Source organism: Colobus angolensis, unplaced genomic scaffold (genome assembly GCF_000951035.1).
Source record: "Colobus angolensis palliatus isolate OR3802 unplaced genomic scaffold, Cang.pa_1.0 Scaffold169, whole genome shotgun sequence".
In the NCBI taxonomy this organism is placed as follows: Eukaryota; Metazoa; Chordata; class Mammalia; order Primates; family Cercopithecidae; genus Colobus; species Colobus angolensis.
This window is the reverse complement of record NW_012114810.1, coordinates 2,069,729-2,091,018: the sequence shown is the minus strand read 5'-3', so window position 1 is coordinate 2,091,018 and position 21,290 is coordinate 2,069,729. Positions and strand designations below refer to the sequence as shown.

At 54.5% G+C, this 21,290-nt stretch overlaps 1 protein-coding gene across 6 annotated transcripts; it reads left to right on the top strand.

Annotated features, from left to right (window-relative positions):
- The first annotated feature begins 2,543 nt into the window (after positions 1–2,543).
- Positions 2,544–17,655, top strand: CELF3 (CUGBP, Elav-like family member 3). 6 transcript variants are annotated; one of them, XM_011937890.1, is made up of 13 exons: positions 2,544–3,485; positions 4,693–4,775; positions 9,955–10,003; positions 10,401–10,526; positions 10,668–10,747; positions 11,798–11,941; positions 12,094–12,235; positions 12,450–12,599; positions 13,010–13,075; positions 13,382–13,516; positions 13,768–13,911; positions 14,880–15,017; positions 16,607–17,655. In XM_011937890.1, the coding sequence occupies exons 1-12, from the start codon at positions 3,341–3,343 to the stop codon at positions 15,005–15,007; spliced, it is 1,392 nt and encodes a 463-aa protein (XP_011793280.1). In that variant the 5' UTR covers positions 2,544–3,340; the 3' UTR covers positions 15,008–15,017; positions 16,607–17,655. The 6 variants fall into 6 exon arrangements, with proteins under 6 accessions (XP_011793280.1, XP_011793281.1, XP_011793279.1 ...); XM_011937891.1 differs by having other exon boundaries at positions 10,398–10,526; positions 13,385–13,516; XM_011937889.1 differs by having other exon boundaries at positions 10,398–10,526.
- Positions 17,656–21,290: the final 3,635 nt, after the last annotated feature.

Here is a 21,290-nt window from a genome sequence, read left to right as displayed (position 1 = left end):
AGAGGGTGAGCTTGGGGGTAGTGGCAGAGAAAGTATCCTGGAAGCCTCTCTCCCTCCTAGAGAAAACTTTCCAGAATAGGCATTTGAGTCTCAGGGCTCCCCTGTTCTTACCTCACAGGACTCCCATCCCATGGCCTGAAAGAACACCAGAGATGTGTTCACAGTCACTCAGCAAGGAGAGTCTGATGAGAGGTACCACTCTTCTCCCCTAAACCCTACCTCTTCTCTCAGACTGACACCTTTAATCTAAGGACCACAAACTAAGCAAAGGACTGGAGGCATTTTGCTGCCTGCAGCTGTCTCCCCAATTACTGACTGGGAGGAGGAGTGAGGGCAGTTCATTTTAATTCATTTTTGTGAATGTTTAATATTTCAATTAATATGATTAGCCCCAAGCCTGAATGAGCAGCAGGGCGGCAGGTCTGCTGAGAAGACATAGAGTAATGAGATCAACGGGGCCATAGGGTCTTCCCCTTCTCCATCCTCAGAGGGCATGATCTGTTTAGCATCTCCATAAATACCAAGATCAGATTAGAAGGCAAGGAAAGGAGCAGTGGGGGTGGGGTAGGTGAGTGGAAAGTTACTTTCAAGATGTGTTTGCCCTTTTGGATTCCCTGGCTCTGCCATCACTAGCTTCTTCTGAGCACCCACCACTGAGTCCTCTAGCACCTCCCCCACTGCCACCCCATCTTAGAGGGCCCTACTTGGGGGACCTGGGCATTCATATGATGAAGTGTAATCAAGTTTACACACATACACATTCACTCAAATGCAAGCACCTGCCAGAGCGTGGCTCTCGGCCACAACAAAAAAAACAGGCTAAGGAAGGATGGGAGGTGGTCCACAGAATCAAGCAGTAAAAAGAAGGACTCTCTCTCATCCAGGGCTTAAATGGAGACAGAAGAGGAAGAAAGGCCAGACTTCACCACTGCTCCCATTCTCAAGAGGAATGTTTGATGTGGGAGTTAAATGCGTGGACGCAGGAGCCAGACTGCCCGAGCTCCAATCTCAGCTAGACCTCTTTCTAGCTGCATGGCTTTAGGCAAGTTATTTCAGCTCTGTGTCTTGGTTACCTCCTCTCTATTTGGAGATAATGACAAAATCTACATCATAGGGGGGTGGTGAGGGTTTAGGAGTTAGTAAATATAAAGCACTTGGCACAAAGCCTGGGACACTGTAAGAGCCATGTAAGCACTGGCTGTTACTATTATTTTCCTTCCAGAAGAGAAGCCTGCCTGCTGTGATAGCTCAGAAATGGAGGCCCCTGGGACTCAGCTGGGACACAGTTTAGAGACACGAGTGCCCTGTGGAAACAGCAGCCCTACTCCAGGGATGAAGAAGGGAATGACAGGAAGACAGGGTGCTCTACAAAAGCCCAGAACCCCAGGAGAGCCCCCATTGCTGAGCATTGACGGAAAGCAAGGGCTGCCACCACTGACAAGGTCTGATGTCCACAGATAATCCCTGCATTGAGGGTGTGCTCACGCTCCCTCCAGATCGTGGTGCCTGCCAATCATCCATAGAAGTATCCACCTTCAGGGGAGCAATGGTCCCCGAATGTGCCTCCCCTGCTCCTCTGTGCTACCTGGCTCAATTTGAGTCCCACTCAAAGAACCCAACTGAAGAAAGAAGCAAAGGAAAGAGTAATTGGGTTTCTACATCCTAAGGGGAAGCTTGACAGCTGTGGTTCTTCCCACTGAAGGAATCAGGAATCTACTGTTGTCAGAGGTTCTTTGCATGAAGTGTTTGTTAAGCTCCTGCTATGCATGAGCAAGACAGGGTGCTAGACACTATGAACAGTAAGATGCTGAATTAAACGATGTCCTGGTCTTCAAGGAGCTTACAAGTGAGAGCGCCCGCCGCGCCTCCTCCGCGGCCTCCCTGCCCACGCACTTATACTCACAAACACCCCAGAGGGAGAGAAGGGGGCGTCGGCAAATGCCAGGAAGCTATCGTTTTTCTTGGTTCCTTTTCTGGAAAATATACAGTTCCCTTTCTGCATTCATCTCATCCTGCTCTCGCCTTCCCCACGTTCCTTTCCATTTTTCCTCTCTGCATTTTTTCTTTTTCCCCCAGACTCTGCGACCTGCTTCCCTCTCCATCTACACCTCCTTCCCCTTCAGCCTGTCCAATCGTCCTATCTCATCTTCTTTCCCCTGATTTCTTTCCTTGACTCTCTACTCTCGGGGCTCCCCAGATGCCGGGCTCCCCTCTTCCCCCCCAACCCCCCATCTCCTGAGTCTTCCAGCACCGGGGACAGCTCCAGCCCCCGGAACAATGGACCCCATTTTAGGGTTCCTCTGTAAATTCTCCATCTTAGTGCTTTGCCCAACTTCTGACTGGGGAGTAAGATGGGGGAAGGGTTATTATCAACAGGACCAGCTGCTCTTCTGGGGGCGGGAAAGGAGTCAGGGAGGATGGAGATAGAAAGAGGGCGTGGCTCTTGCTTGGATTGTGCGTCCCTCTCCAGGGTAGAGAATTTGTATTCGACCCCTGAGACTGACATCACTGATGTCAGGGGAAAGGAGGTGGGAGTGGGGAGGGGGGTGTGGAGGGGGGAGGTTTTTGTTGAGGAGAGCGCGGCCGGAGAGCAGAGCTCCGGGACCCAGGTGACCGGGAAAGCAGGCAGCCCCAGCGGCGGGAGCAGCCGGCAGCAGCCCAGGCCCGGGGACTGGGGTGGGGGTGGGAGGGGGGCTGAGGGGAGGACCTGAAGGGGGGCGGCAGGGCAAAAGGGACCCCTGGAGCCCTGCCGCCATCAGAGATCAAGCATCTGGCATCAGGGATCTTCGGACCCAGCAGAAGGATCCGCCACAGGGGAGGTGTCCTCCCAGGGAAGCCAACGAGACATTCACCTGCCCCACATCAGGAGTGGGCTCCCCTCACTGACCCTGCTGGCAACCATAGCAGGCCCCTTAACCCCTCAGTCTCCTCCCTATCACCCTCCTCAGGCCCTTTCCCCGCCTCCAGCTCTCATCTCAACTCCCAGTTCCCAGCCCTCTAAGCCCCAGCGCCCCGGCTACCACCTCACCCTCCAGGTCTTGGCCACACTCACCCCCATCCTGGGACATTTGCCAGATCTCTGGGAGGGAGATCGTTTGTTTGGGCGATGCCCCCTGGTGGCATGACAGCGTCTGCCTAGACCCCTGACCCCTAGCCCTCAACTCCCTGGGCCTCCTTTGTGTGAAGAGCCGCCCCTCTGCTCAGCAGCGTGGTTGGGGGCCAAAGGGAAAGCCAGCCCCGGCTGGGCCCCCGGGCCCCACCACTTATCTCCTTGCTGGGCAGCTCCCCTTGGCCTTTGGGTCTCTCCCTGCTCCCTCGGCCCTCCTCCTGGGCCGCCTCGATGAAGGAGCCGGATGCCATCAAGCTGTTTGTGGGGCAGATCCCGAGGCATCTGGAGGAGAAGGACCTGAAGCCCATCTTCGAACAGTTTGGTCGGATCTTCGAGCTGACTGTCATCAAGGACAAGTACACCGGGCTGCACAAGGGTGAGGGGTCGGGCAGGCTGAAGAGGCTTCGGGGTGGGCTGGGAGGCTGGGGGTAGTTAAGCCAGGCTGGAGGGGTGGAGTGGCTGGGAAGGGCTGATGTGGAAGGAGAGGAGTTCAGGGCTGGGGAAAGTGGATGGAGGAGCATAAAAAGAACTCAGCTAGTGATCAGGAAACCCGGGTGAAGGACTAAGGAGGGCCTCTTTTGGGCGAAGAGTTGCCAAGGGGGCACAAAGACGTGGATCCCAGACATATGGGGGTGTTGATGTCACATGGGATGAACTCAAGAAAGAATGGAGGGACAAGAGAGCTGGTTTGGGAGATAAGCAGCTGGGTAGGGGTGTGTGTGTGTGTGTGTGTGTGTGTGTGTATAGCAAGACTGAGAATCTGAGCAGCCTCAGCTAATATTGGAATGGGGGTCAGGACACAGGGTCAGGTGCTCAATGTGGAAAGTGTGGAGCTGGACTGGGCAAGGCAGCTCCAGGACTAAAGAGAGGGACTAAGAAGCAGGGCGTGAAGGCTGGAGATTGGTAAAGATCTGGAAAGTGTGGGAGGCTTAGAAAGTTAAGAGAGTGAGGGAGAAGGTAGGGTGCTCCTCAGGCCTATCCAAGGGCTGTGCCGCTAAGTGGGGCGGTCGGGGTCAGCACTTGGAAAGCTCCACACACTGGAGATCCCAGGGGCCACACTAGCTCCCCCTCCACCTGGCACAGGGAAGAGGCACTTCCGGCTAACTGCTCTTCCCTTCCCTTCTCTTTTTCACTCTCCACCCTCCACCTGCCTATGGCGGAGTTGGGGAGAGATAAGGAAATAGGGAAAATGGGAGAAGAGAGGGATGATGGTGGCCAAGATGGAGGGAGGTGGAGGTGAGGGAGAGGGGAAAGGAGAACAGCTCAGCAGGAAAGAAAGCCACACTACTCCAACTTGTCTGGCGGTCACATGGTCCTTCTCCTCTCCTTACACAAAGCACATCTCCTGACAGCCCAAGTGTCCTCCCTCTTCCATCACCACCAGTATTTAGGCCTCCGGGTGTCTGCCCCACTTCTGGGGCAGAGTGTCTACCCCTTGGAGACACCTCCCCACCCCAGCAGGCAGAAGATGACAAGAAGGGAAAGCTTCCCAATCGTCAGTCTTTGGAAGGGAGCCTTTCAGAGAGGGGAGACGGAGGACTCACCGCCCCCCGCCATGTTTCTCTGTCCCTGCCCCTCCTCAGGATGTGCCTTCCTGACATACTGTGCCCGGGATTCAGCCCTGAAGGCCCAGAGCGCCCTACACGAACAGAAGACACTTCCAGGGGTGAGTCCTGCCCTTTGCAGGGCCAGGGGGCTGAGAAGGGCCATAGAAGTGGCAGGAGGCTCACCACCCTCCTGACACTGAGCATATTTTCCACCTGCTCTCATCACCAGGAAGTCCCTCTCTCTCTCTCTAGCATCCATCTTTCTTGCTGCAAATGCATGCATTTCTTGTTACCCAGAGAGAAGGAAAGCAGCGATTAGTGGAGTAAACATGACTTTTACCAGGAGCAGATGCAGCCCCTTCCCCACTTCCCAAGCTGCCCATGGGGTAACACTAGAGGGAGGACCCGCTGGTTGGAAGGTGTGGGGAAAAGTCTCTGGACACCAAGTGTGGATCAAGGTGAGCAGGAGGCACCCAGGCACTCTTTTGTCACTCTGGAAAGGCAGGCTGGCTGGCTGTGAGATGAGGGAGGAGTGCCTGTGACCTGAGAACAGGCAGCTGGTACTGGCTGGACTGGCATCTCGGTGCTGGTTCTTGAGCTCCCTTCTCCTTTCTGTCTACCAGGAAGAGTCCCAGGAACAGAGCCACAGAGCATTAGGGTAAAGCAGGGCCTGGGAAGGCCCAGGCAGGTCTGGGCTGGAGGTAGGCCTGAGAGTAGCAGGCAAGGGCAGGGACAGACATTGTAGACGATCAGGCCTGATGCCACCAAGTATGCCCAGGGAGGCAGGGGCGGCCACGGAGGTGGCCCCTCTCCTGCAAGGTCCTATCTCGTTGTGTCTTCTTCTTCCCAGCCAGCCTTGCTTATTGTTCCAAGCCTGGGCTGGCAACTGAGGGCAGGAAGAAAGAATCTTGGACTGTCCCCCTTCCCCGGTCATGGGAGCTGGGGGGAAAGGATGCCCCCACTCCCTTTGCTATCTCTCTGCTCTGCCTTCTCCCAGACTGTGAATCCCAGCAAGTGCCTTCCTGAGACCTAACTCCGTCCCCACCTTCAGCAAACATTTGCTTAGCAGGGTCTGGGTGCCAGAGACACATCTGTCCTGGCCTCTACTGCTTCTCCAACATGGGAAGTGGAGACTGCTGCTGCTCACTCATCTCTTCCTAAGAGGGAAATAGAAAAAACAGATGGGGAAAGGGCAGATGGAGACCTGGGAAAATTAGAACTGCTGCAACCACCCCCAACTTCAAACCCTGCATAGGTCCATGACCCAGCCCTTCCGTGGCCTCAACCTTTGAGCACTGCTAGGAAAGCAAAGCCAACTGTGGCAAGTCCACCAAAAACCCCACCCCCACCAACGATCTTATCCCAATTGGTGGCAAGAATAGCCATTGCCCGTCGCAGCCAGAGTTAAGGGCCATGCATGTGTGTGAGCTACAGGACCCAAGGCGAGTGTGTGTTTGTGCATACAGGCATGTGAGCTCCTGACAGGCCAGATGTGTGGGGTTTGGGCACATGTATCCCTGGCAAACCTGGTCCCCATCCAGTCCCAACTTGCCTTCCCCGCTTTTCTCTGTGCAGGCCCCTCACAAATCAACAGTTTTCATCTCCATCGCCATTTGTCTTTTTCTGTTGTCTCCCTATCTCGGAGCCCCTGCAGAAATGAGAGGGGGTCAGAGCAAAAGGTAGATAAAGAGGACTGGAGTGAAAACATGGATGAGAGACAGCCTGGGGATGGGCATGAGCCCCAAGGGTGATGTGTACCAGCTGTGGGTGTCTACCCTGGGTCTGTGCCCCTCCAGCTGCCTGGCAGCTCAGGCAGAGCTCCATCCTGGGTGTGGAGAGGTGCCACCTGCCCTTCTTGAGGAAGTCCAGGTGAGGGTCGGGGTGAGGAAGAAGGGCGCCTGGTTAATGATTGTCTAGCCCTGCTCCAGAGTTCCCAGGTGACACTGAATTCTCCACTCTAGCCCTTGCCCCAGGGGACAGAATCCAGAGGGATCTGACAGAGCTTCCAGTAGGAAATGAGGGTTCCATCCCCCAAGGCAGACCCCCATCCAAGGGGTTTGAAGGAGCAGATCCAGGGCAGCTGTGGGGAGCAGACATCTGTGACCCTTTGTCTTCCTCAAGTCTTCTCCTTCCACCTGCATTCTCCCCTCAGTGTGTGTTTGCATGTGTGTATGCACGCACACGCGTGTGTGTGCATTGTGTCAGCTCCTGCATAACAGTGTTCTTCCTACTGTTTAATCTCCATGCCTTCCTACTGCAGGTTTTTTTTTTTGAAATGGGAGACATTTAGCCCCCTCTCCTTGCTCCCCATCTCTGTCACCCCCAAAATCTAGAAGGTGCCACCATACTAGGGTGATATTTGGGGCTGCAGAGAGAAAGAGAAAGAATGGGGGCTGGGCCTATAGCTACTGAGCCCCATTTCCTCTTCTCTCCCCTAAGAGTTCCCAGGAGTGGCTCTGCCACAGGTCCCTGCATTTGTCCTGTGAGCAGGGTGTGGCCTCCTGGAGGCGGTGGAGTGGGGGTTGCCCTCTGTCCAGCTCTTCCCCCTTCACCCTGAACCAAAATCCCACTTGGGGGACATGGGCCTTCCCTGTCGGCCTGCAGTCAGGAAGGTGGATTCTGGCCCCACAGAGAGAACCCGTGAGTGGTCTGGGACTCCCGGAACAAGTGTGGAGCCAGGAGTGGCAGGACCCCAGGCTGGGCCCTCAAAAGAATTAGATTTTGTGAGAACTGTGAGGTCTTCTTGGAAGTGGAGTTTTTGCTATTGGCAAGGATGAGGGCCTTAAAAGTGACCGTGGTGGAGGGGCTCGGTGATACTGGGTTGGGGTATAAATAGCCCCTTCTTCTTTGGGAGGCCCCAGGGAGGGCCTGTCACCTGGTGGGTAGTAACTAGGGAGGAGAGGCACCGTGCCTGGTTGCCAGGTAAACAGGGCACAGCTGGACTCAGGGGAGGGGGCAGGTGTGCCCGAGCTGAGCTAACAAAGCCTGAGCTCCCCACAGGAAGTGCCAGGCCACGAAGAAGGAGGCTGGGAAGGGGACACTGGGGCGCCAAGGGCCCTGTCTGTGAGGGTGTAGAGGGAGCCCACCATAAGCACGGTCCTTGCTGTGGTTTGTACACTTGTGTGTCTCTTTGTGCGAATCCACATCAGCCGCGGGTATTTCTCGAGATGCTATTTTTGTGCCTGGGAGCCTATGCCAGGAGAGAACTGCATCCTTTCTCTCTGGGTCCCAGGTTCCCATCTCCATCTAGAACAGCAAATCCACAGGCGTGCTGGGAAGGCGCTAGCTTCAAGCGTAAGAATCCCCCAACACTGGCACTGGTTCTGATTATATTTCTTGTGAGGTGGGCATAGGGCTGGGTGCCTGGCTGCAGAGGTGCCTGTGAGGGAATTTCCTGAGTGCTTTGGCTAGAACACAGGAGAGAAGGAGGTGAAAGCCCGTGCACCCCGAGCATCTGCCCCACTGCGCTTTGCCTGCGCATGCGCACTTGCGCGCACACACGCCTAAGGAGATTGAGTTTCGGATGGGATAATCCCAGATTGGCGGGCGATAAAGCTGGGGGCAGATTGGCTGGAGGATTTATGTGACTGTTACCCTCCCTCCCCACCAGCTGCTCTCAGATCCAGAGATTTGGGGGGTGGGCGTGGGGCTCTGGGATAGGAGTATCAGTTGAAGTGGGGCTTACATTTGGTCCGAGGCCGGGAATACCTAACTGGTGGAGTCGGCCAGACTGACTGGCATGATGGACACCTGGGTGAGGATCCAGGGTGAGAAGGGGCAGGGGCAACTGTGACTTCTGCACTTCTTGGCGCTAAGTGATGCCACATACGGGATCTCCACATGCTGGAGCCCTGGAGCTGACCGGAACCTGACTAGACATCGCCTGGCCCACCCCCTTGTTTTACAGATAAGGAAGTTGAGGCCCAGAGGGGACAAGTGGCTTGTCCAAGGTCGCCCAGCTAGTAAGTGATAGGGCAGGGCTAGTCCTTAAATCCAGGTCTCCTGACTCCCAGTCCAGTGCCTTTCCTGAGGGTACCTCTAGCCTCACCCTCAGAATGTAAATAGATGGTTTAATTTTTTTGGTCACTGGAACTCTGCCCCACCATCAGATGAGTGGGGCAACCACATGTGGTTCCAGCTGTCAGAGTCCTCAAGAGCAAAATATTTTCAGACACGAAATACTAAGTCCTTCTCCTCTTTCTCCAGTTCCTATAATACTCCCCTCCCTGGTTAAGAAAATCAACCTGCAGGAGTAATTTCCAAGTCCTCTCACCAGACAAGAACATGGAGAGTGGAACTAGGAATTTCTCCATTTCCACTGAAGACTGAACAAAGGGAGATACTGCAGGGGTCTGGGAGAGGTTAGAGCTCTGGAGGACTTCCGTGCACAGGGTAAATTGCGAAGGAGCACGGGACAGCAACTCCTCCTTTGGAGCCCTCCAGGCACCAAGGATTTGCTCTGGAGGAGGGAGGCAGGAGAAGGGATGGGATGGCCCCTGCAGGTCCTGCTCTGCAAGCCTCCCTCCAGAATCAGGAAGGTTTTCTGGGCCCCTCCCCCACCTCCCAGCCCCCACCAAATCCTCCACCCCCAGCATACCCTGTTACCACCCCCCACCCCACTCCTTCTCTGGGTGTGTGGAGCAGCAGAAGTGATGACGTCACCACGGTCGCCAGGGCGACGGGGACGGATAAATCAGGCTGAGTGGGCGGTTGCCATGGTGCGCATTCTCCCGTTGCCACGGAGACTGGGCATCTGCTCCCTTTGTGCTGCCCGAGTGCCTTCCCCCTGGGGTCAAGGGGTATGGGGGGCAGAAAGAGAGGCAGACACAACTCTAGGGGTCAGAAGGAAGTCTGGGCCTCTGTGAGGTCTCCCTCGGTCTAGAGTCCTCCTTGGGGCTTCTTCACAGAGTGGCCTCTGTTGCGCCCACTTTGTAGAATTGAGGCAATTCTTATTAAATAACCCCTCGGTTGGGCTCTCTCTCAGGCCCCGGATCCTATGCGCAGGTCCCCTTCTCCCACTCAGGACAGCAGCACCCATCCCTGGCCGAGTCATCGGGAGCCCAACCTGAGCCTGGAGCTGTGCCCATGAGCATCTCCCTCTACATCCTCTCTCTCCCCGTGCCTCTGATCCCCTCAGGCCTTCATCCTGAACAATATTAGGCCCTGTCCCTTCCTTCCTATCAGAAACTTAGAGGGCCTGGGGCTTGTCCCTCTAGTCTCTCTGCAGGGCCTGGCCTGGGAGGGCTCTTGGGTGTTCAGAGGAGGTCCCCAGCAGCTGCCTTCTCTTCTCTCCTTCAGATGAACAGGCCGATCCAGGTCAAGCCAGCCGACAGCGAGAGCCGAGGAGGTAGGTTCTGTGCCTTTGGACTCTGTCCCTCTCCTCCCACCCTCAGGCCCAGGGCCTGGAGTTGTCGAGGGGTAGCCTTTCTTGAGGGAGAAAGTCTGACGATTCTGAAGAGTTCCCAGCTGTGGTGAGACCGGAGTCAGTGTGGCCAGAGGGGGCGAGATCTGGGGGGCTACAGATGGCAAAACCGAGGCCCAGGGTGGAGTGTGAGTCCCTCAGAGCTGGGATGAGCAACCTCTGCAATGTACCCCATTCCCTAACCATCAGCCCCCACAGCCATTGGCCCCTAGGGTAGCGGAAGTAGTGTTAGGAGCTCTAGGGAAGGGTGGAAGGAGAAGGGCTGGGAAGGCAGCCAGGAGGCCCTGAACATGCCCTCCTCCTGTGCCCTACCACCCAGAAGACCGGAAGCTGTTTGTGGGGATGCTAGGGAAGCAGCAGACAGATGAGGATGTCCGGAAGATGTTTGAGCCCTTCGGGACCATCGACGAGTGCACTGTGCTCCGGGGGCCAGATGGCACTAGCAAAGGTAGCCCACCCACTGCCCCTTCCCCACCGGGCCCTTCCCCTTCCTGTTCCACCCCCATGGCTCCCTAGGCATCGGGTTCCACCGCAGAGTCCCATGGGGATGGGTGCTCACCCCTCTCTTCCTCCATCTCAACCTCTCCAGGTTGCGCCTTTGTGAAGTTCCAGACCCATGCCGAGGCCCAGGCAGCCATCAACACCCTTCACAGCAGCCGGACCCTGCCAGTGAGCCCCACTCCCCTGCCCCTGGGCCTCTCCTTCCCACCCTGCCCACCCGCCAGGCCCTGGCCCAGATAAGCAGTCCACTCAGGATGGGCTATTTGAATTTATTGGAAAAGAATGTTCTGGCAGAAGAACCAAACCGCTTAGGGACACCTTCACATTTCAAATGGCATTTCCCCACCTCCCCACTCCTCCCCTATTCCCCATCCACCTTCAGCCAAATTTCCCTCATGTTCCTCTCCTTCCCCCTCCATTCCCCAGTCCTCCCTTCACCCCCATCTCTTCTCCAGCCTTCCCATATCCCCCTACCCTCATTTGCTGGGGCACCAGGACATTTTCTTAGAGGCCCCACGTACACCCCTTTTCCCTGCCCCTGCACAGCAGCGTTAGGTCAGTGACCACTCTAGAACCCACCTCTAAATTGGAACTGGCTGACTCAGAAGGCTGTGCACTTCCCACAACTCACAGCTCTCCAGCATAACTCACGGGGACTTGGCGGAGGAGACACAGCATTGGGTAGAGAACTGTGTCCAATGACCCTATGCCCCTTCCATCTTTGAGATTCTAGGATTCTACCATCGTCCTTGCAGATGCTCTAATTTGGCTTTTATTCAGCTCAGACCGGTATTAAGATGTGAGGCACACCATGAGGACTGGGGTGTGGGGGCAGGAGTCGTGGTAAGGCACGCAGGGCAGCTACAAGGGAAGACTAGCCTGAGATTAAACATTTCCTGTGGCGACCCGGGGTGGGGATGATTTCCAGTTCAGAGTCCTCACAGGGAAGCCAATGATGCCCTTTCCATTCTAGTAGGTCTTTCACTTTCCAAGCATATGCCTTCACATTCCTCAATTTTTCTTCTAGCTTCTAGCACAGCCTAGCACAGGGAGAGGGTGGGATCAAAATCTTCCCATCTGTCATATGCAAAATGGTGGCTGCCCTCTCAGAGAGGCCAGGCCATGCCATGGGGGTGGAATGGAGACCAGGTCCTGAGGGCTCTGGGGAGGAGAGACCCTGACCCTGCACCTCTGACCTGTGTGCGGGCCCGTGCCCAGGGTGCCTCGTCCAGCCTGGTGGTGAAGTTTGCTGACACTGAGAAGGAGCGAGGTCTCCGCCGCATGCAGCAGGTGGCCACCCAGCTGGGCATGTTCAGCCCCATCGCCCTCCAGTTCGGAGCCTACAGCGCCTACACCCAGGCCGTGAGCACTGCCCCCAATGCCGGGCCAGCCCTCCTGACCCCTCCTGGGGGGGGTATCTTGCCCCCACCCTTCTGATGCCAAGACCGAGGGCTGGGAGGGAGCCAGGTTGGGGCACAGGAGGCCTGCCCCACTCTCCTCTCCCCTCCCCCCAGCTGATGCAGCAGCAGGCGGCCCTGGTAGCGGCTCACAGTGCCTACCTCAGCCCCATGGCCACCATGGCTGCTGTGCAGATGCAGCACATGGCTGCCATCAATGCCAATGGCCTCATCGCCACCCCCATCACCCCATCCTCAGGTATGGCCTGGGCAAGGCTGGGCAAGGGAGCTAAGCGTGGTAGGGGTAGGGAGAGGCACAGGGCATTGCTCAGGGAAGCCTCGGGGTCTAGGAGGGACTCAGGGGTCAGAGTGGCCTACTTCCTCCCCTCTGCCCGCAGACTTGCTGACGGGTTCTCTGCCTGTGTGTGTGTGTCTGCTCCTCTGCTCTGTCCCTGTCGCTTTCTCCTCCCCAGGAACCAGCACCCCTCCTGCCATCGCTGCCACGCCTGTCTCTGCCATTCCGGCTGCCCTGGGCGTCAACGGCTACAGCCCGGTGCCCACCCAGCCCACTGGGCAGCCTGCCCCTGATGCTCTGTATCCCAACGGGGTTCACCCCTACCCAGGTGGGACTCTCTGCCTGCCCACCCCATCCCAGCAACCATCTAAGCCACCACTCCCATTAGGGAGGCAGGACACACCTTCCCTTCCAGCTTTGGGGGTTACAGGTGCTTCCTCCTGCCCTGCCATCCTGGGCGGGGATGATCCTTCCTGTTGGGCTCGGCCAAGAAGCTGAGGTGTAGAGCAGTGAAGCGACCTGCCCAGGGTTGCAAGACAGTCAGACCCAAGTCTTCCTAATGCTGGGCTCTTTCCCCTCTTCCCACTGCTTTGTGCATTTCCATCTTCTCACTTCACACCCCATGCCCAGAGAAGTTCTGCTCCCCACCTGCCTGGCCTCAGCCCAGAGGCCCAGAGAGGCACAGGGGCTCCCGCTGCATGCAACGTCCACGCTCATGGTCTGTGCTGCTCTCCCCAGCCCAGAGCCCCGCAGCTCCCGTGGACCCCCTGCAGCAGGCCTATGCGGGGATGCAGCACTACACAGGTGAGGCGCCCTAGGCCGGGCCCCTGCTCAGGTGGGAGGGGCAGAGGAGGAAAAGAGGCCCAGTAACTGGGTCTGGGCTTCTTGGCTCCCTGCCAATCACCCTCTTCAGGCTTTACTGACAAGCCCAACTGTGGGGAGGGGTCTTTAAGGGCAGCACACCCAGGGGTCTGAGGCAGCTCCTTCCCTGACAACTTCTCAGCCCTGCAGCTGCCACTGGCCTGGGCTAGGGGAAGGGAGACAGGGTTGGCTGGGAGGGCTTAAGGAGCCAGGGAAGCCCCATCAGCCTCTCTGTCCTCCCCACCCCAGCAGCCTACCCAGCAGCCTACAGCCTGGTGGCGCCTGCGTTCCCGCAGCCTCCAGCCCTGGTCGCCCAGCAGCCCCCACCACCCCCTCAACAGCAGCAGCAGCAGCAGCAGCAGCAACAGCAGCAACAAAGAGAAGGTACTGCCTGGGGCCTTGGGAGATAGGAATGCCCTCGTTATGGGCTTGGGGACTCCCTATTGCCCTGTGCTGAGCCCAGCTCTTGCCCGCGTGTCAGGATGAAAGCAAGTGGGGAGGGCGTGGCTTGGCCCACACTGTCGAGGACTGGGACTGGAGGGCCCTTCCAGGATCTGCTTTCCCTGGGACCTTTGCTCCTGGAGTGTGCGCCTCCCAGTCACTGAGCTCTTTCTTCTGTCTCTGCCGCCACCCAGGCCCTGATGGCTGCAATATCTTCATCTACCACCTGCCCCAGGAGTTCACTGACTCAGAGATCCTCCAGATGTTTGTCCCCTTTGGCCATGTCATCTCAGCCAAAGTCTTTGTTGACCGGGCCACCAATCAGAGCAAATGTTTTGGTAAGAATATGATATGGCACATTTTTTGCCATACTCCAAATCAGGACAAGGTCTAATATATTTGAAGGCATTTATGGTCACAGTGGACCCAGTATTTGAAATGCTGATTATCCGAGAGTACAAAAGAACCATTTTGAGGGGCTGGGCGTGGTGGCTCAAGCCTGTAATGCCAGCACTTTGGGAGGCTGAGACGGGCGGATCACGAGGTCAGGAGATCAAGACCATCCTGGCTAATACAGTGAAACCCCGTCTCTACTAAAAAATACAAAAAACTAGCCGGGCGAGGTGGCGGGCGCCTGTAGTCCCAGCTACTCGGGAGGCTGAGGCAGGAGAATGGCCTAAACCCGGGAGGCGGAGCTTGCAGTGAGCTGAGATCCGGCCACTGCACTCCAGCCTGGGCGACAGAGCGAGACTCCGTCTCAAAAAAAAAAAAAAAAAAAAGAACCATTTTGACACACCCAACATGCCACACCCAGCTGCTGCCCAGGCCCATCTCTTCTTCCTTCAGCTTTTCTCTTAAAAACTGGCCAAATTCATGCCTCATGAGGTCTGAAATAGGCTCATGGTCTGGGGATGTTTGGTTTGCAAAAGGCAGGCTTAGGGAGTCGGTTTTAGCTGCCTTCATATCTTTGAAAGGCTGCCTCAGGGAAGAAAGGGAATGTTCTTCTCTGCTTCAGAAGCCATTTAGGGCCTGGAAGTGGCCGTTTTCAAAGGGCAGGCTCAGAGTTATCCAGGCAGAGGAAGGGGTCCTTGCACAGAATGCTGGGAAGAACGTGGTAATTTTAGTGGCTGGACTGGATTCCTCCATTCAACCCATCAATCAACAAATTCCTACGGAATGCTGTTAGGTGTCAGGCAGCTTTCTAGGCATTTGGGACACTTGGGAGACACAGGATAGTGCTGGGGGTCTCCTAAGCACAGGAGAGCGAGGTGGGGCTGGGCCGGGCCTTATGCCCCTCTCACCCCAGGCTTTGTGAGTTTCGACAATCCGGCCAGTGCCCAGGCTGCCATCCAGGCCATGAATGGCTTCCAGATCGGCATGAAGCGCCTCAAAGTCCAGCTAAAGCGGCCTAAGGATGCCAACCGGCCCTACTGAGGGCCCCCAGGTGGGTCCCGCTCCTGTGTTGTGGCCTCCCTCCCCAGTTCTACACACTGCAGCCAGGGCCCTCGATTGGACTGCCCCCCACCCCTGTCCTCCACCACCCTCAGGGATGCCCACCCCACCCTTGATCCTGAGCACTTGAAGCAGGGGACTGGGGCAGCTCCCTCAGGTGTTTTTCAATAATCTGAGTCACTCTCTCTCTCTCTCTCTCTCACACACACACACTCTGTGACCCCAGAAAGAGCCAAGTCTTTGTATATATCTGTGTCCACTCCCTGGACCTTCCACAATATCCGGTCTCGTTTGTCTGGTCAGTGTCCATGTCTGTGTGTGTCTCTTTCTGGTTTTCCTTCGGGTTGGAGTGGAATTAGGGGACTAGGACTGGAGGATTAAGGGGTTGGCTGAGGGTGCCAGAGGGCCCTAGAATCCTTGGCTCCTAGAATATCTGTTGTCCTGAGAAGTGAGGACATCAGCCCTGGTTGCCCTGGACTTCAGGTGATTTTTCCCATGTAGCAGCAGACCCATGGGGCAGCAGAGTGCACAGGACAGACTGGGGGAGCCCATTTCCAGGCCTCTTGGGAGTTGCTCTGGTTTAGGTGGAAGAGGTTGAAATGCGCTGCCTGTGAAGTTTACTTATCAGGTCCCCTCCACCCCCATTGCTGGCCACCACCTCAACCTCATGCCCACAGAGCTGTAAGCCTTGGTTACTTTCACATTGTTTAATCTCCTTTGGACCAAACCCTTGAGAAAACACAACCCAAGAAAAATACCCACATTTTCTGTTTCTCCCCTTTCCCCCCAATCCTGGCTGCTTAACTCCCTCTACCCTGGGGGCCCCCCCAGCCCAGGGCCCGTGTCCATTGTCGGCCGAAGCCCCCATCCCCGGACCCCTGCTCCGGGCCCCTGTAAGTTGCATGGAATGAGCGTGTTGTCTTTGGAGCCGATTGTTTGTTATTTGGGGAGGGGCCGCGGAGGGAAGCACCCCCAAGCCCAAGGTCAGGGCCGGGGGCAGCTCGCGGGACGTGCTTGGTCTACAGTGGTTGGTGACTGTGGTCTGTGTTTGTGCATTTCTCTCTTGCTTTCTGTGTTCCTTTCCAAAAAGGAATGAGAGCACTACCCGGGGGCCGGGGGTGGTCTCACCCCATGAGACTCTATCCCTGAGCTGTGACCTGGGCTCTGCCCTGGCCTTCTCTGCGGATGTTCCCTTTCTTTTTTCCAGGTGTCCGTCTCTTACATGCACTCCCTTCTCTGTCTCTCTCTCCATTTCTCTGCCTGCCTGTCTGTTGTCATCTCTTTGCCTCTCTCCCTCTCCAGTCTTTATTTTTCTCATGGGCTGTTTGACTGTTTCCTTCCTAATATCCCCTGGTTTCCTGTATGGTTCGCCCCCTCCCTCCTGTCTCCTCTATCCCTGCTCTCATGGCAGGCGGGTGGGGGCAGATGGGTCCGTTTGGACTGAGGCCTGATGATCTGCCTTCCTCAGGCAGCCCCATCCTAGATGCTGTCACTCACCCCAGCCCCCTCCCCTCCCCCAGAGCCTATGACCCGCATCAGCGGTCTCTTCCCCATGCTTCACCCATGTTTCTTCCTTTACAGGTCTGGAGATCCCAGAGGAAGGGGCACCTCACACCCTCTTCCCACGACTGGCCCTGGCCCTCTCCGCACACCTGCCCTGGGCCTTGACTGGGTTCTGGGGCAAACGCTGCTTCGTGGCCCCTGGGGGGCACAAGACACCGGCCCCCTCCCACCCCCTGCCTCTCTGAAGGGCCGTGGCTATGCTTCCCTGCCTCCAAGGGCCCATTTCCTCCTAGATGCCCTTTTGGCCTTTGTGAGGGAGCGAGGAACAGGCTCGAAGGTTCCGGGGTATCTGCCTTCTGCTGGGCTCCTGTGACGGGCCTTCTGTGCCCAGCGTTTGTACTTGCCTCCCCCACCAGTGGGCCTGTTGTGCCCGTGCAGGCCCCAGGAGAGCTGCAGGGGCCTGCCATACACTCCCAGCCCACCCTCACCCCAGCCTCTTCCCCACATTAGGGGTTTCTTGGAAGCTGGCTCTCACTCCCCTCCACCCTCTAGCTAGAGGTAGGATATCCCTGACTCTTGGGCTCCCAGCCCTAAAACTCACTGCCTCCCCCAAGGGCCCCCTCTAAGGAGAGTGTGGGGGAGCCCTGAGGGCTGCCTCTCTGCCAGTCAGCCACAGAGACCCTCCTCCTTTCACGAGGAAAAGACCTTCCCCTGAATCCCTAAAAATGTTTACAGTCTCTGCCGGTTCCCTCCGTGTAAATACCACTACCACCCGTGCGTTATCCAGCCCGCCCGGCCTGGCCCGGACGCTGCCATCTCTCTTTCTGGGAGTTTAGACAATGTTGCCCTTGGATTTTTTTCTCTCTCTTAATTTCTCCCTTTGCTTTGGGGGGTAATTGGATATTGGGAGGAGGGGTGTGGGGAGGGGTAAAGGGGTTTATTACCTGATCATTTTCTTTAGGAAGGTTTTAGGGAAAGAAAATGGGGTGGGGGTGGGAGTGGTAAGGTGAGACCGGGGAGTCAGTTTCAGACAGTTCTCTATGCTTAACTTATTTATTTATTGCATTTTACTTTTAAAGAGTTGGTCTTTTCTGTCTAAATAAAGAAAAAAGTTTAAAAGCATCAAATAAGAGTCTTGGAAGGTTGAGGGTAGGGGATTGTTCCCCACCCACACTGGGAAGCGGGAGGGAGGTAGAGAATGAGGTTTGAGAGAGAAAATCCCATCAGGGAAGGCCGGGCCCTTGCTTCTGAGCAGCATCCAGGCCTTGTTCATGGCTTCATGATCCTATCCCTTAGCCCTTCTTTGGGGCTTAATTCTGGAATGTCCTGCAGAGTTGGGCACAAGGAGATCTCCCCTGTCCGGGGCTCTCCTCTGTATCCAGCCCTGTCCCTCTGAAGGCTGAGGACTTGCAGTCTCACATCTGGACCTCCATTTCTGCACAGAGGCCAGTGTGGATACTAGGAGCCAGTTGTGACACCACCATTTACTAACCACTGCTCCGTACGTGATTCTGTTCCTAGCCCTTATTGTGCATTTCCTCATTTTATCTCCTAACAACCTTGTGAGGCAGGATATAGTTTATTTATTTTACTTATTTATTTTGAGACAGGGTTTTGCTCTGTCACTCAGGCTGGAGTGTGATGGTGAGATCATAGCTCACTGCAGCCTCGAACTCCTGATTCAAGGGATCCTCCTGCCTCAGCCTCCCAAGTAGTTAGGACTATAAGCGTGCATCACCACACCCAGCTCATTTTAAAAAACGTTTGTTTTTTTTTTTTTTGGAGACAGGGTCTTGCTATGTTGCCAGACTGGTCTTGAACCCCTGGGCTCAAGCCAGCCTCCTGCCTTAGCCTCCCAAAGTGCTCAGATTACAGGCATGAGCCACCACGCCCAGCCTAGGTAGGATATAATTCTACAGACGGGAAAAGGAGGCTTGGAAGGTTAACTAACTTCCGGGGAGTCACAGAGCCAGTAAGGCATGGCTGTGGGAGTTGAACCCAGTTTGTCAGACTCCAGAGTCCATGATGTTCTCTTACCTGTTCTTTGACCTGAGGCAAAGATCCCAAGAAGTAGCAAGCAGGCTTAGGAGTGAGTCCTTCAGGTAGAGGGGTGGACTACATAAGCCCTAAGTCCCTCCACTTCCTAGATTCTTCTCTGTGAGCTGCTTTAGGGCAGGCTCGGGATCACACAGGTGTCTTCTTTGACTTCATAGCACATGTGCTTCTAGGCTGCTACCCCACCCTCAGTATGTCCCTTCTTATAAACTTGCTCAACTTCCAGCTCTGATCTGGCCTCAGGTCAGAGCTCTGTGAAGGCACAACAGTAAATCCCAACTCATCCCCAGATCGCTGCCCTGTACCTCTGCTTCTCTTCATTGACCTCAAACTAAGAATAGTTAAAAAGAGAAGCAAAATGTGATGTGCTACGCAGATACATGTGGACGTTGTTTTGGGAGAAAAAGTATCTCTTGGATTGGCAAAGATCAGACATGGGACCTAACAAAGGAGAAGAATCCAGCCAGTATTCTTAGCCAAGTAGACAGCGCCTGAAATCTCAACGACGCAGAGCTGTGTGTGTGAGTGCGCTCAGAGATGAGAAAAAGCCTGTGTAGCAAGGGGGACAGGAGTCAGCATTTAATATCTACAAATTTCCCCATGAGCTGCCTCAACTTCAGGGCAGTTTCTAAGTCAGGATAGAAAGACGGAAGGTGGGTTTTAGACCAAAGGGCATCTCCCAGAGTGATTCACTGACTCGGGTTTCTCTCCTGGGGGGTGAGGGTGGCAACAGGACTGAGAAGCTGCCTCCTTCTTGGCCTCTTCCCAGACGTCGGTGTGGCAGCCCCTGCTGCAACATCAGTGGCTACCTTTTTGTCTGTTTCTTCTTCTAAAATAATCAAGTTATGTTCAAATGTTAATGGCAGCATAAAGGGAAGAGAAGGAAAATAACTTCTTGAGCCAGAAGAGTGGAGCTGACATGTTAATATCAGGGATAGAGGGGAGCCTTTCAGTTGTAGAAATGAAAGCAGACCTTTAGAAACATATCCTCAGTTAGGGAGATAAGGTGATGGGACAATGGCTAGGGAAAAAAATAGCCCTAAATAATTCCTTCCCATTCGCTTTCCATATTTTTAAAGCTTTGGAAAGCATAAACATAATGCAAAGTGTCTCTATTTCCTCGGGTTGGACTCTGCTGGCCTGAGAGCCAGCCCCTCTGACTTTCAGTGTTTCCTTTGTCTTTTAATTCTCCCACTAAAATTTCAAAGCCTTTCACAGCCTTGGCTTCAGGTATTTGGGATTGAAGCAATTCCCATGCATGGCCAAGCCTCATTCTCTTCTCCAAATCTGGTAACTTGAACAGCCCTGATCCAAGCCCCTGGTTCTAATAAGACCCTTGTTCTCTGGCCCCTCTTTCAGTCTATTTCACAGAGCAGTCAGCTGCTTCTTGCTCCTCATAAACTTGGTTTCCTTCCTATATATTGCATCCTCTCATCTGCCTGATGAAAACCAAGTTCCAGTGATACGTTTCTAGCCTAATTTTTGTCCTGAACTCCATTTTGATATTACCTTTTCTCCCTCAGTCTTCATCATTAGTAAGCAGCACCACTAGGTAACCACTCAAGCCAAAACTTGGATTACACCCTCTCTCTCATGTCTCCTCTCCAATCCAACTGCAAAGCCCTACTAAGTCTACCTCTAAAGTATTCAGCTGATTTACTTACTCACGTCTCTGCATCTCCACAGCCACTAGCACTGTCCACGCCATGTTGCTCTCATCTGTCTCCACGCTGCTTCTCCTGCTCTTCTACACTTTGTTCTCCCAAGAAGCCAAGAGTCATCTTTTAAAAGTTAATTCACCAACATTTACTACCTACTCTGCTTTGTCCAGCACTGTATTCTCGTCACCCTAAACAGTGCCCCAAACATTAGACATTGCTTAGTGAATAAGAAATGACTGTTGGGACATCTATACTGGATTTCCCATCCTTATCTAAATCATCATAGGGCCAATGCTAAAACTTTCTCCTATGAAGTCCCAACTCATATATTTCTATTTTCTGGTCACACAGACATAAAACCTCAAGAGTTTTTAGTACTTTCACATAAGCTCAATGGTATTAAATCATTAAAGATTTCACTTCCACAGACTTTCTCATACCATTTCCCTCTTTTTCAATTATCACTGCCTATACTTATTAACTGAGTAATCACAGCAATTTTCTAATCGGTCCTTCTGTTTATGTTCTGAAGCATCAATCTTTCTAAACTGCAGCTAATAAAAAACAAAACTTCTCTGATTTTTTTTTTTTTTTTCATAGAACACCTCAGTCTGGCATTCAAGGCTCTTCGAAGCCTTACTTTCCACTTCATTCCTACACATACCCAAATGGAACTATTCATTGTTCTCTGGGCAAGTTCGGTCCCTTTTCTCCCATGTCTTTTCATTCCCAGTTACTACAGTGCCTGGCACATAATGGCTCAATAAATGTTTGTTGAATGCCTTCTTGTTGAAATGCTTCTCACACTGCAACAATTCATCTTAAACACTACTTTCTTCATGAAAATCCTAACGGCCCTCATCCACAGGTCTTTCTCCTTCCTTTTCTAGTCCTTATGGCACTTAAACCTTTCACGGCTATGTATCATGGCCATGCGCAAGTGTCTCATTCTTCTGTGAGCCCGTAAGCTGGCAGAAATGTTTCTTTGCTTTTGTGTCTGTTGCAGTATCTCAAACAATCTCCCCACCCCACCCCCAACAGCAGAT

Coding starts and splice junctions, on each gene's coding strand:
- CELF3 (XM_011937889.1), top strand. CDS start 3,341: ATGAAGGAGCCGGATGCCATCAAGCTGTTTGTGGGGCAGATCCCGAGG. Junction 10,748..11,797: donor ACAGCAGCCGGACCCTGCCA/GTGAGCCCCACT, acceptor GCCCGTGCCCAG/GGTGCCTCGTCCAGCCTGGT. Junction 12,600..13,009: donor CGGGGTTCACCCCTACCCAG/GTGGGACTCTCT, acceptor TGCTCTCCCCAG/CCCAGAGCCCCGCAGCTCCC.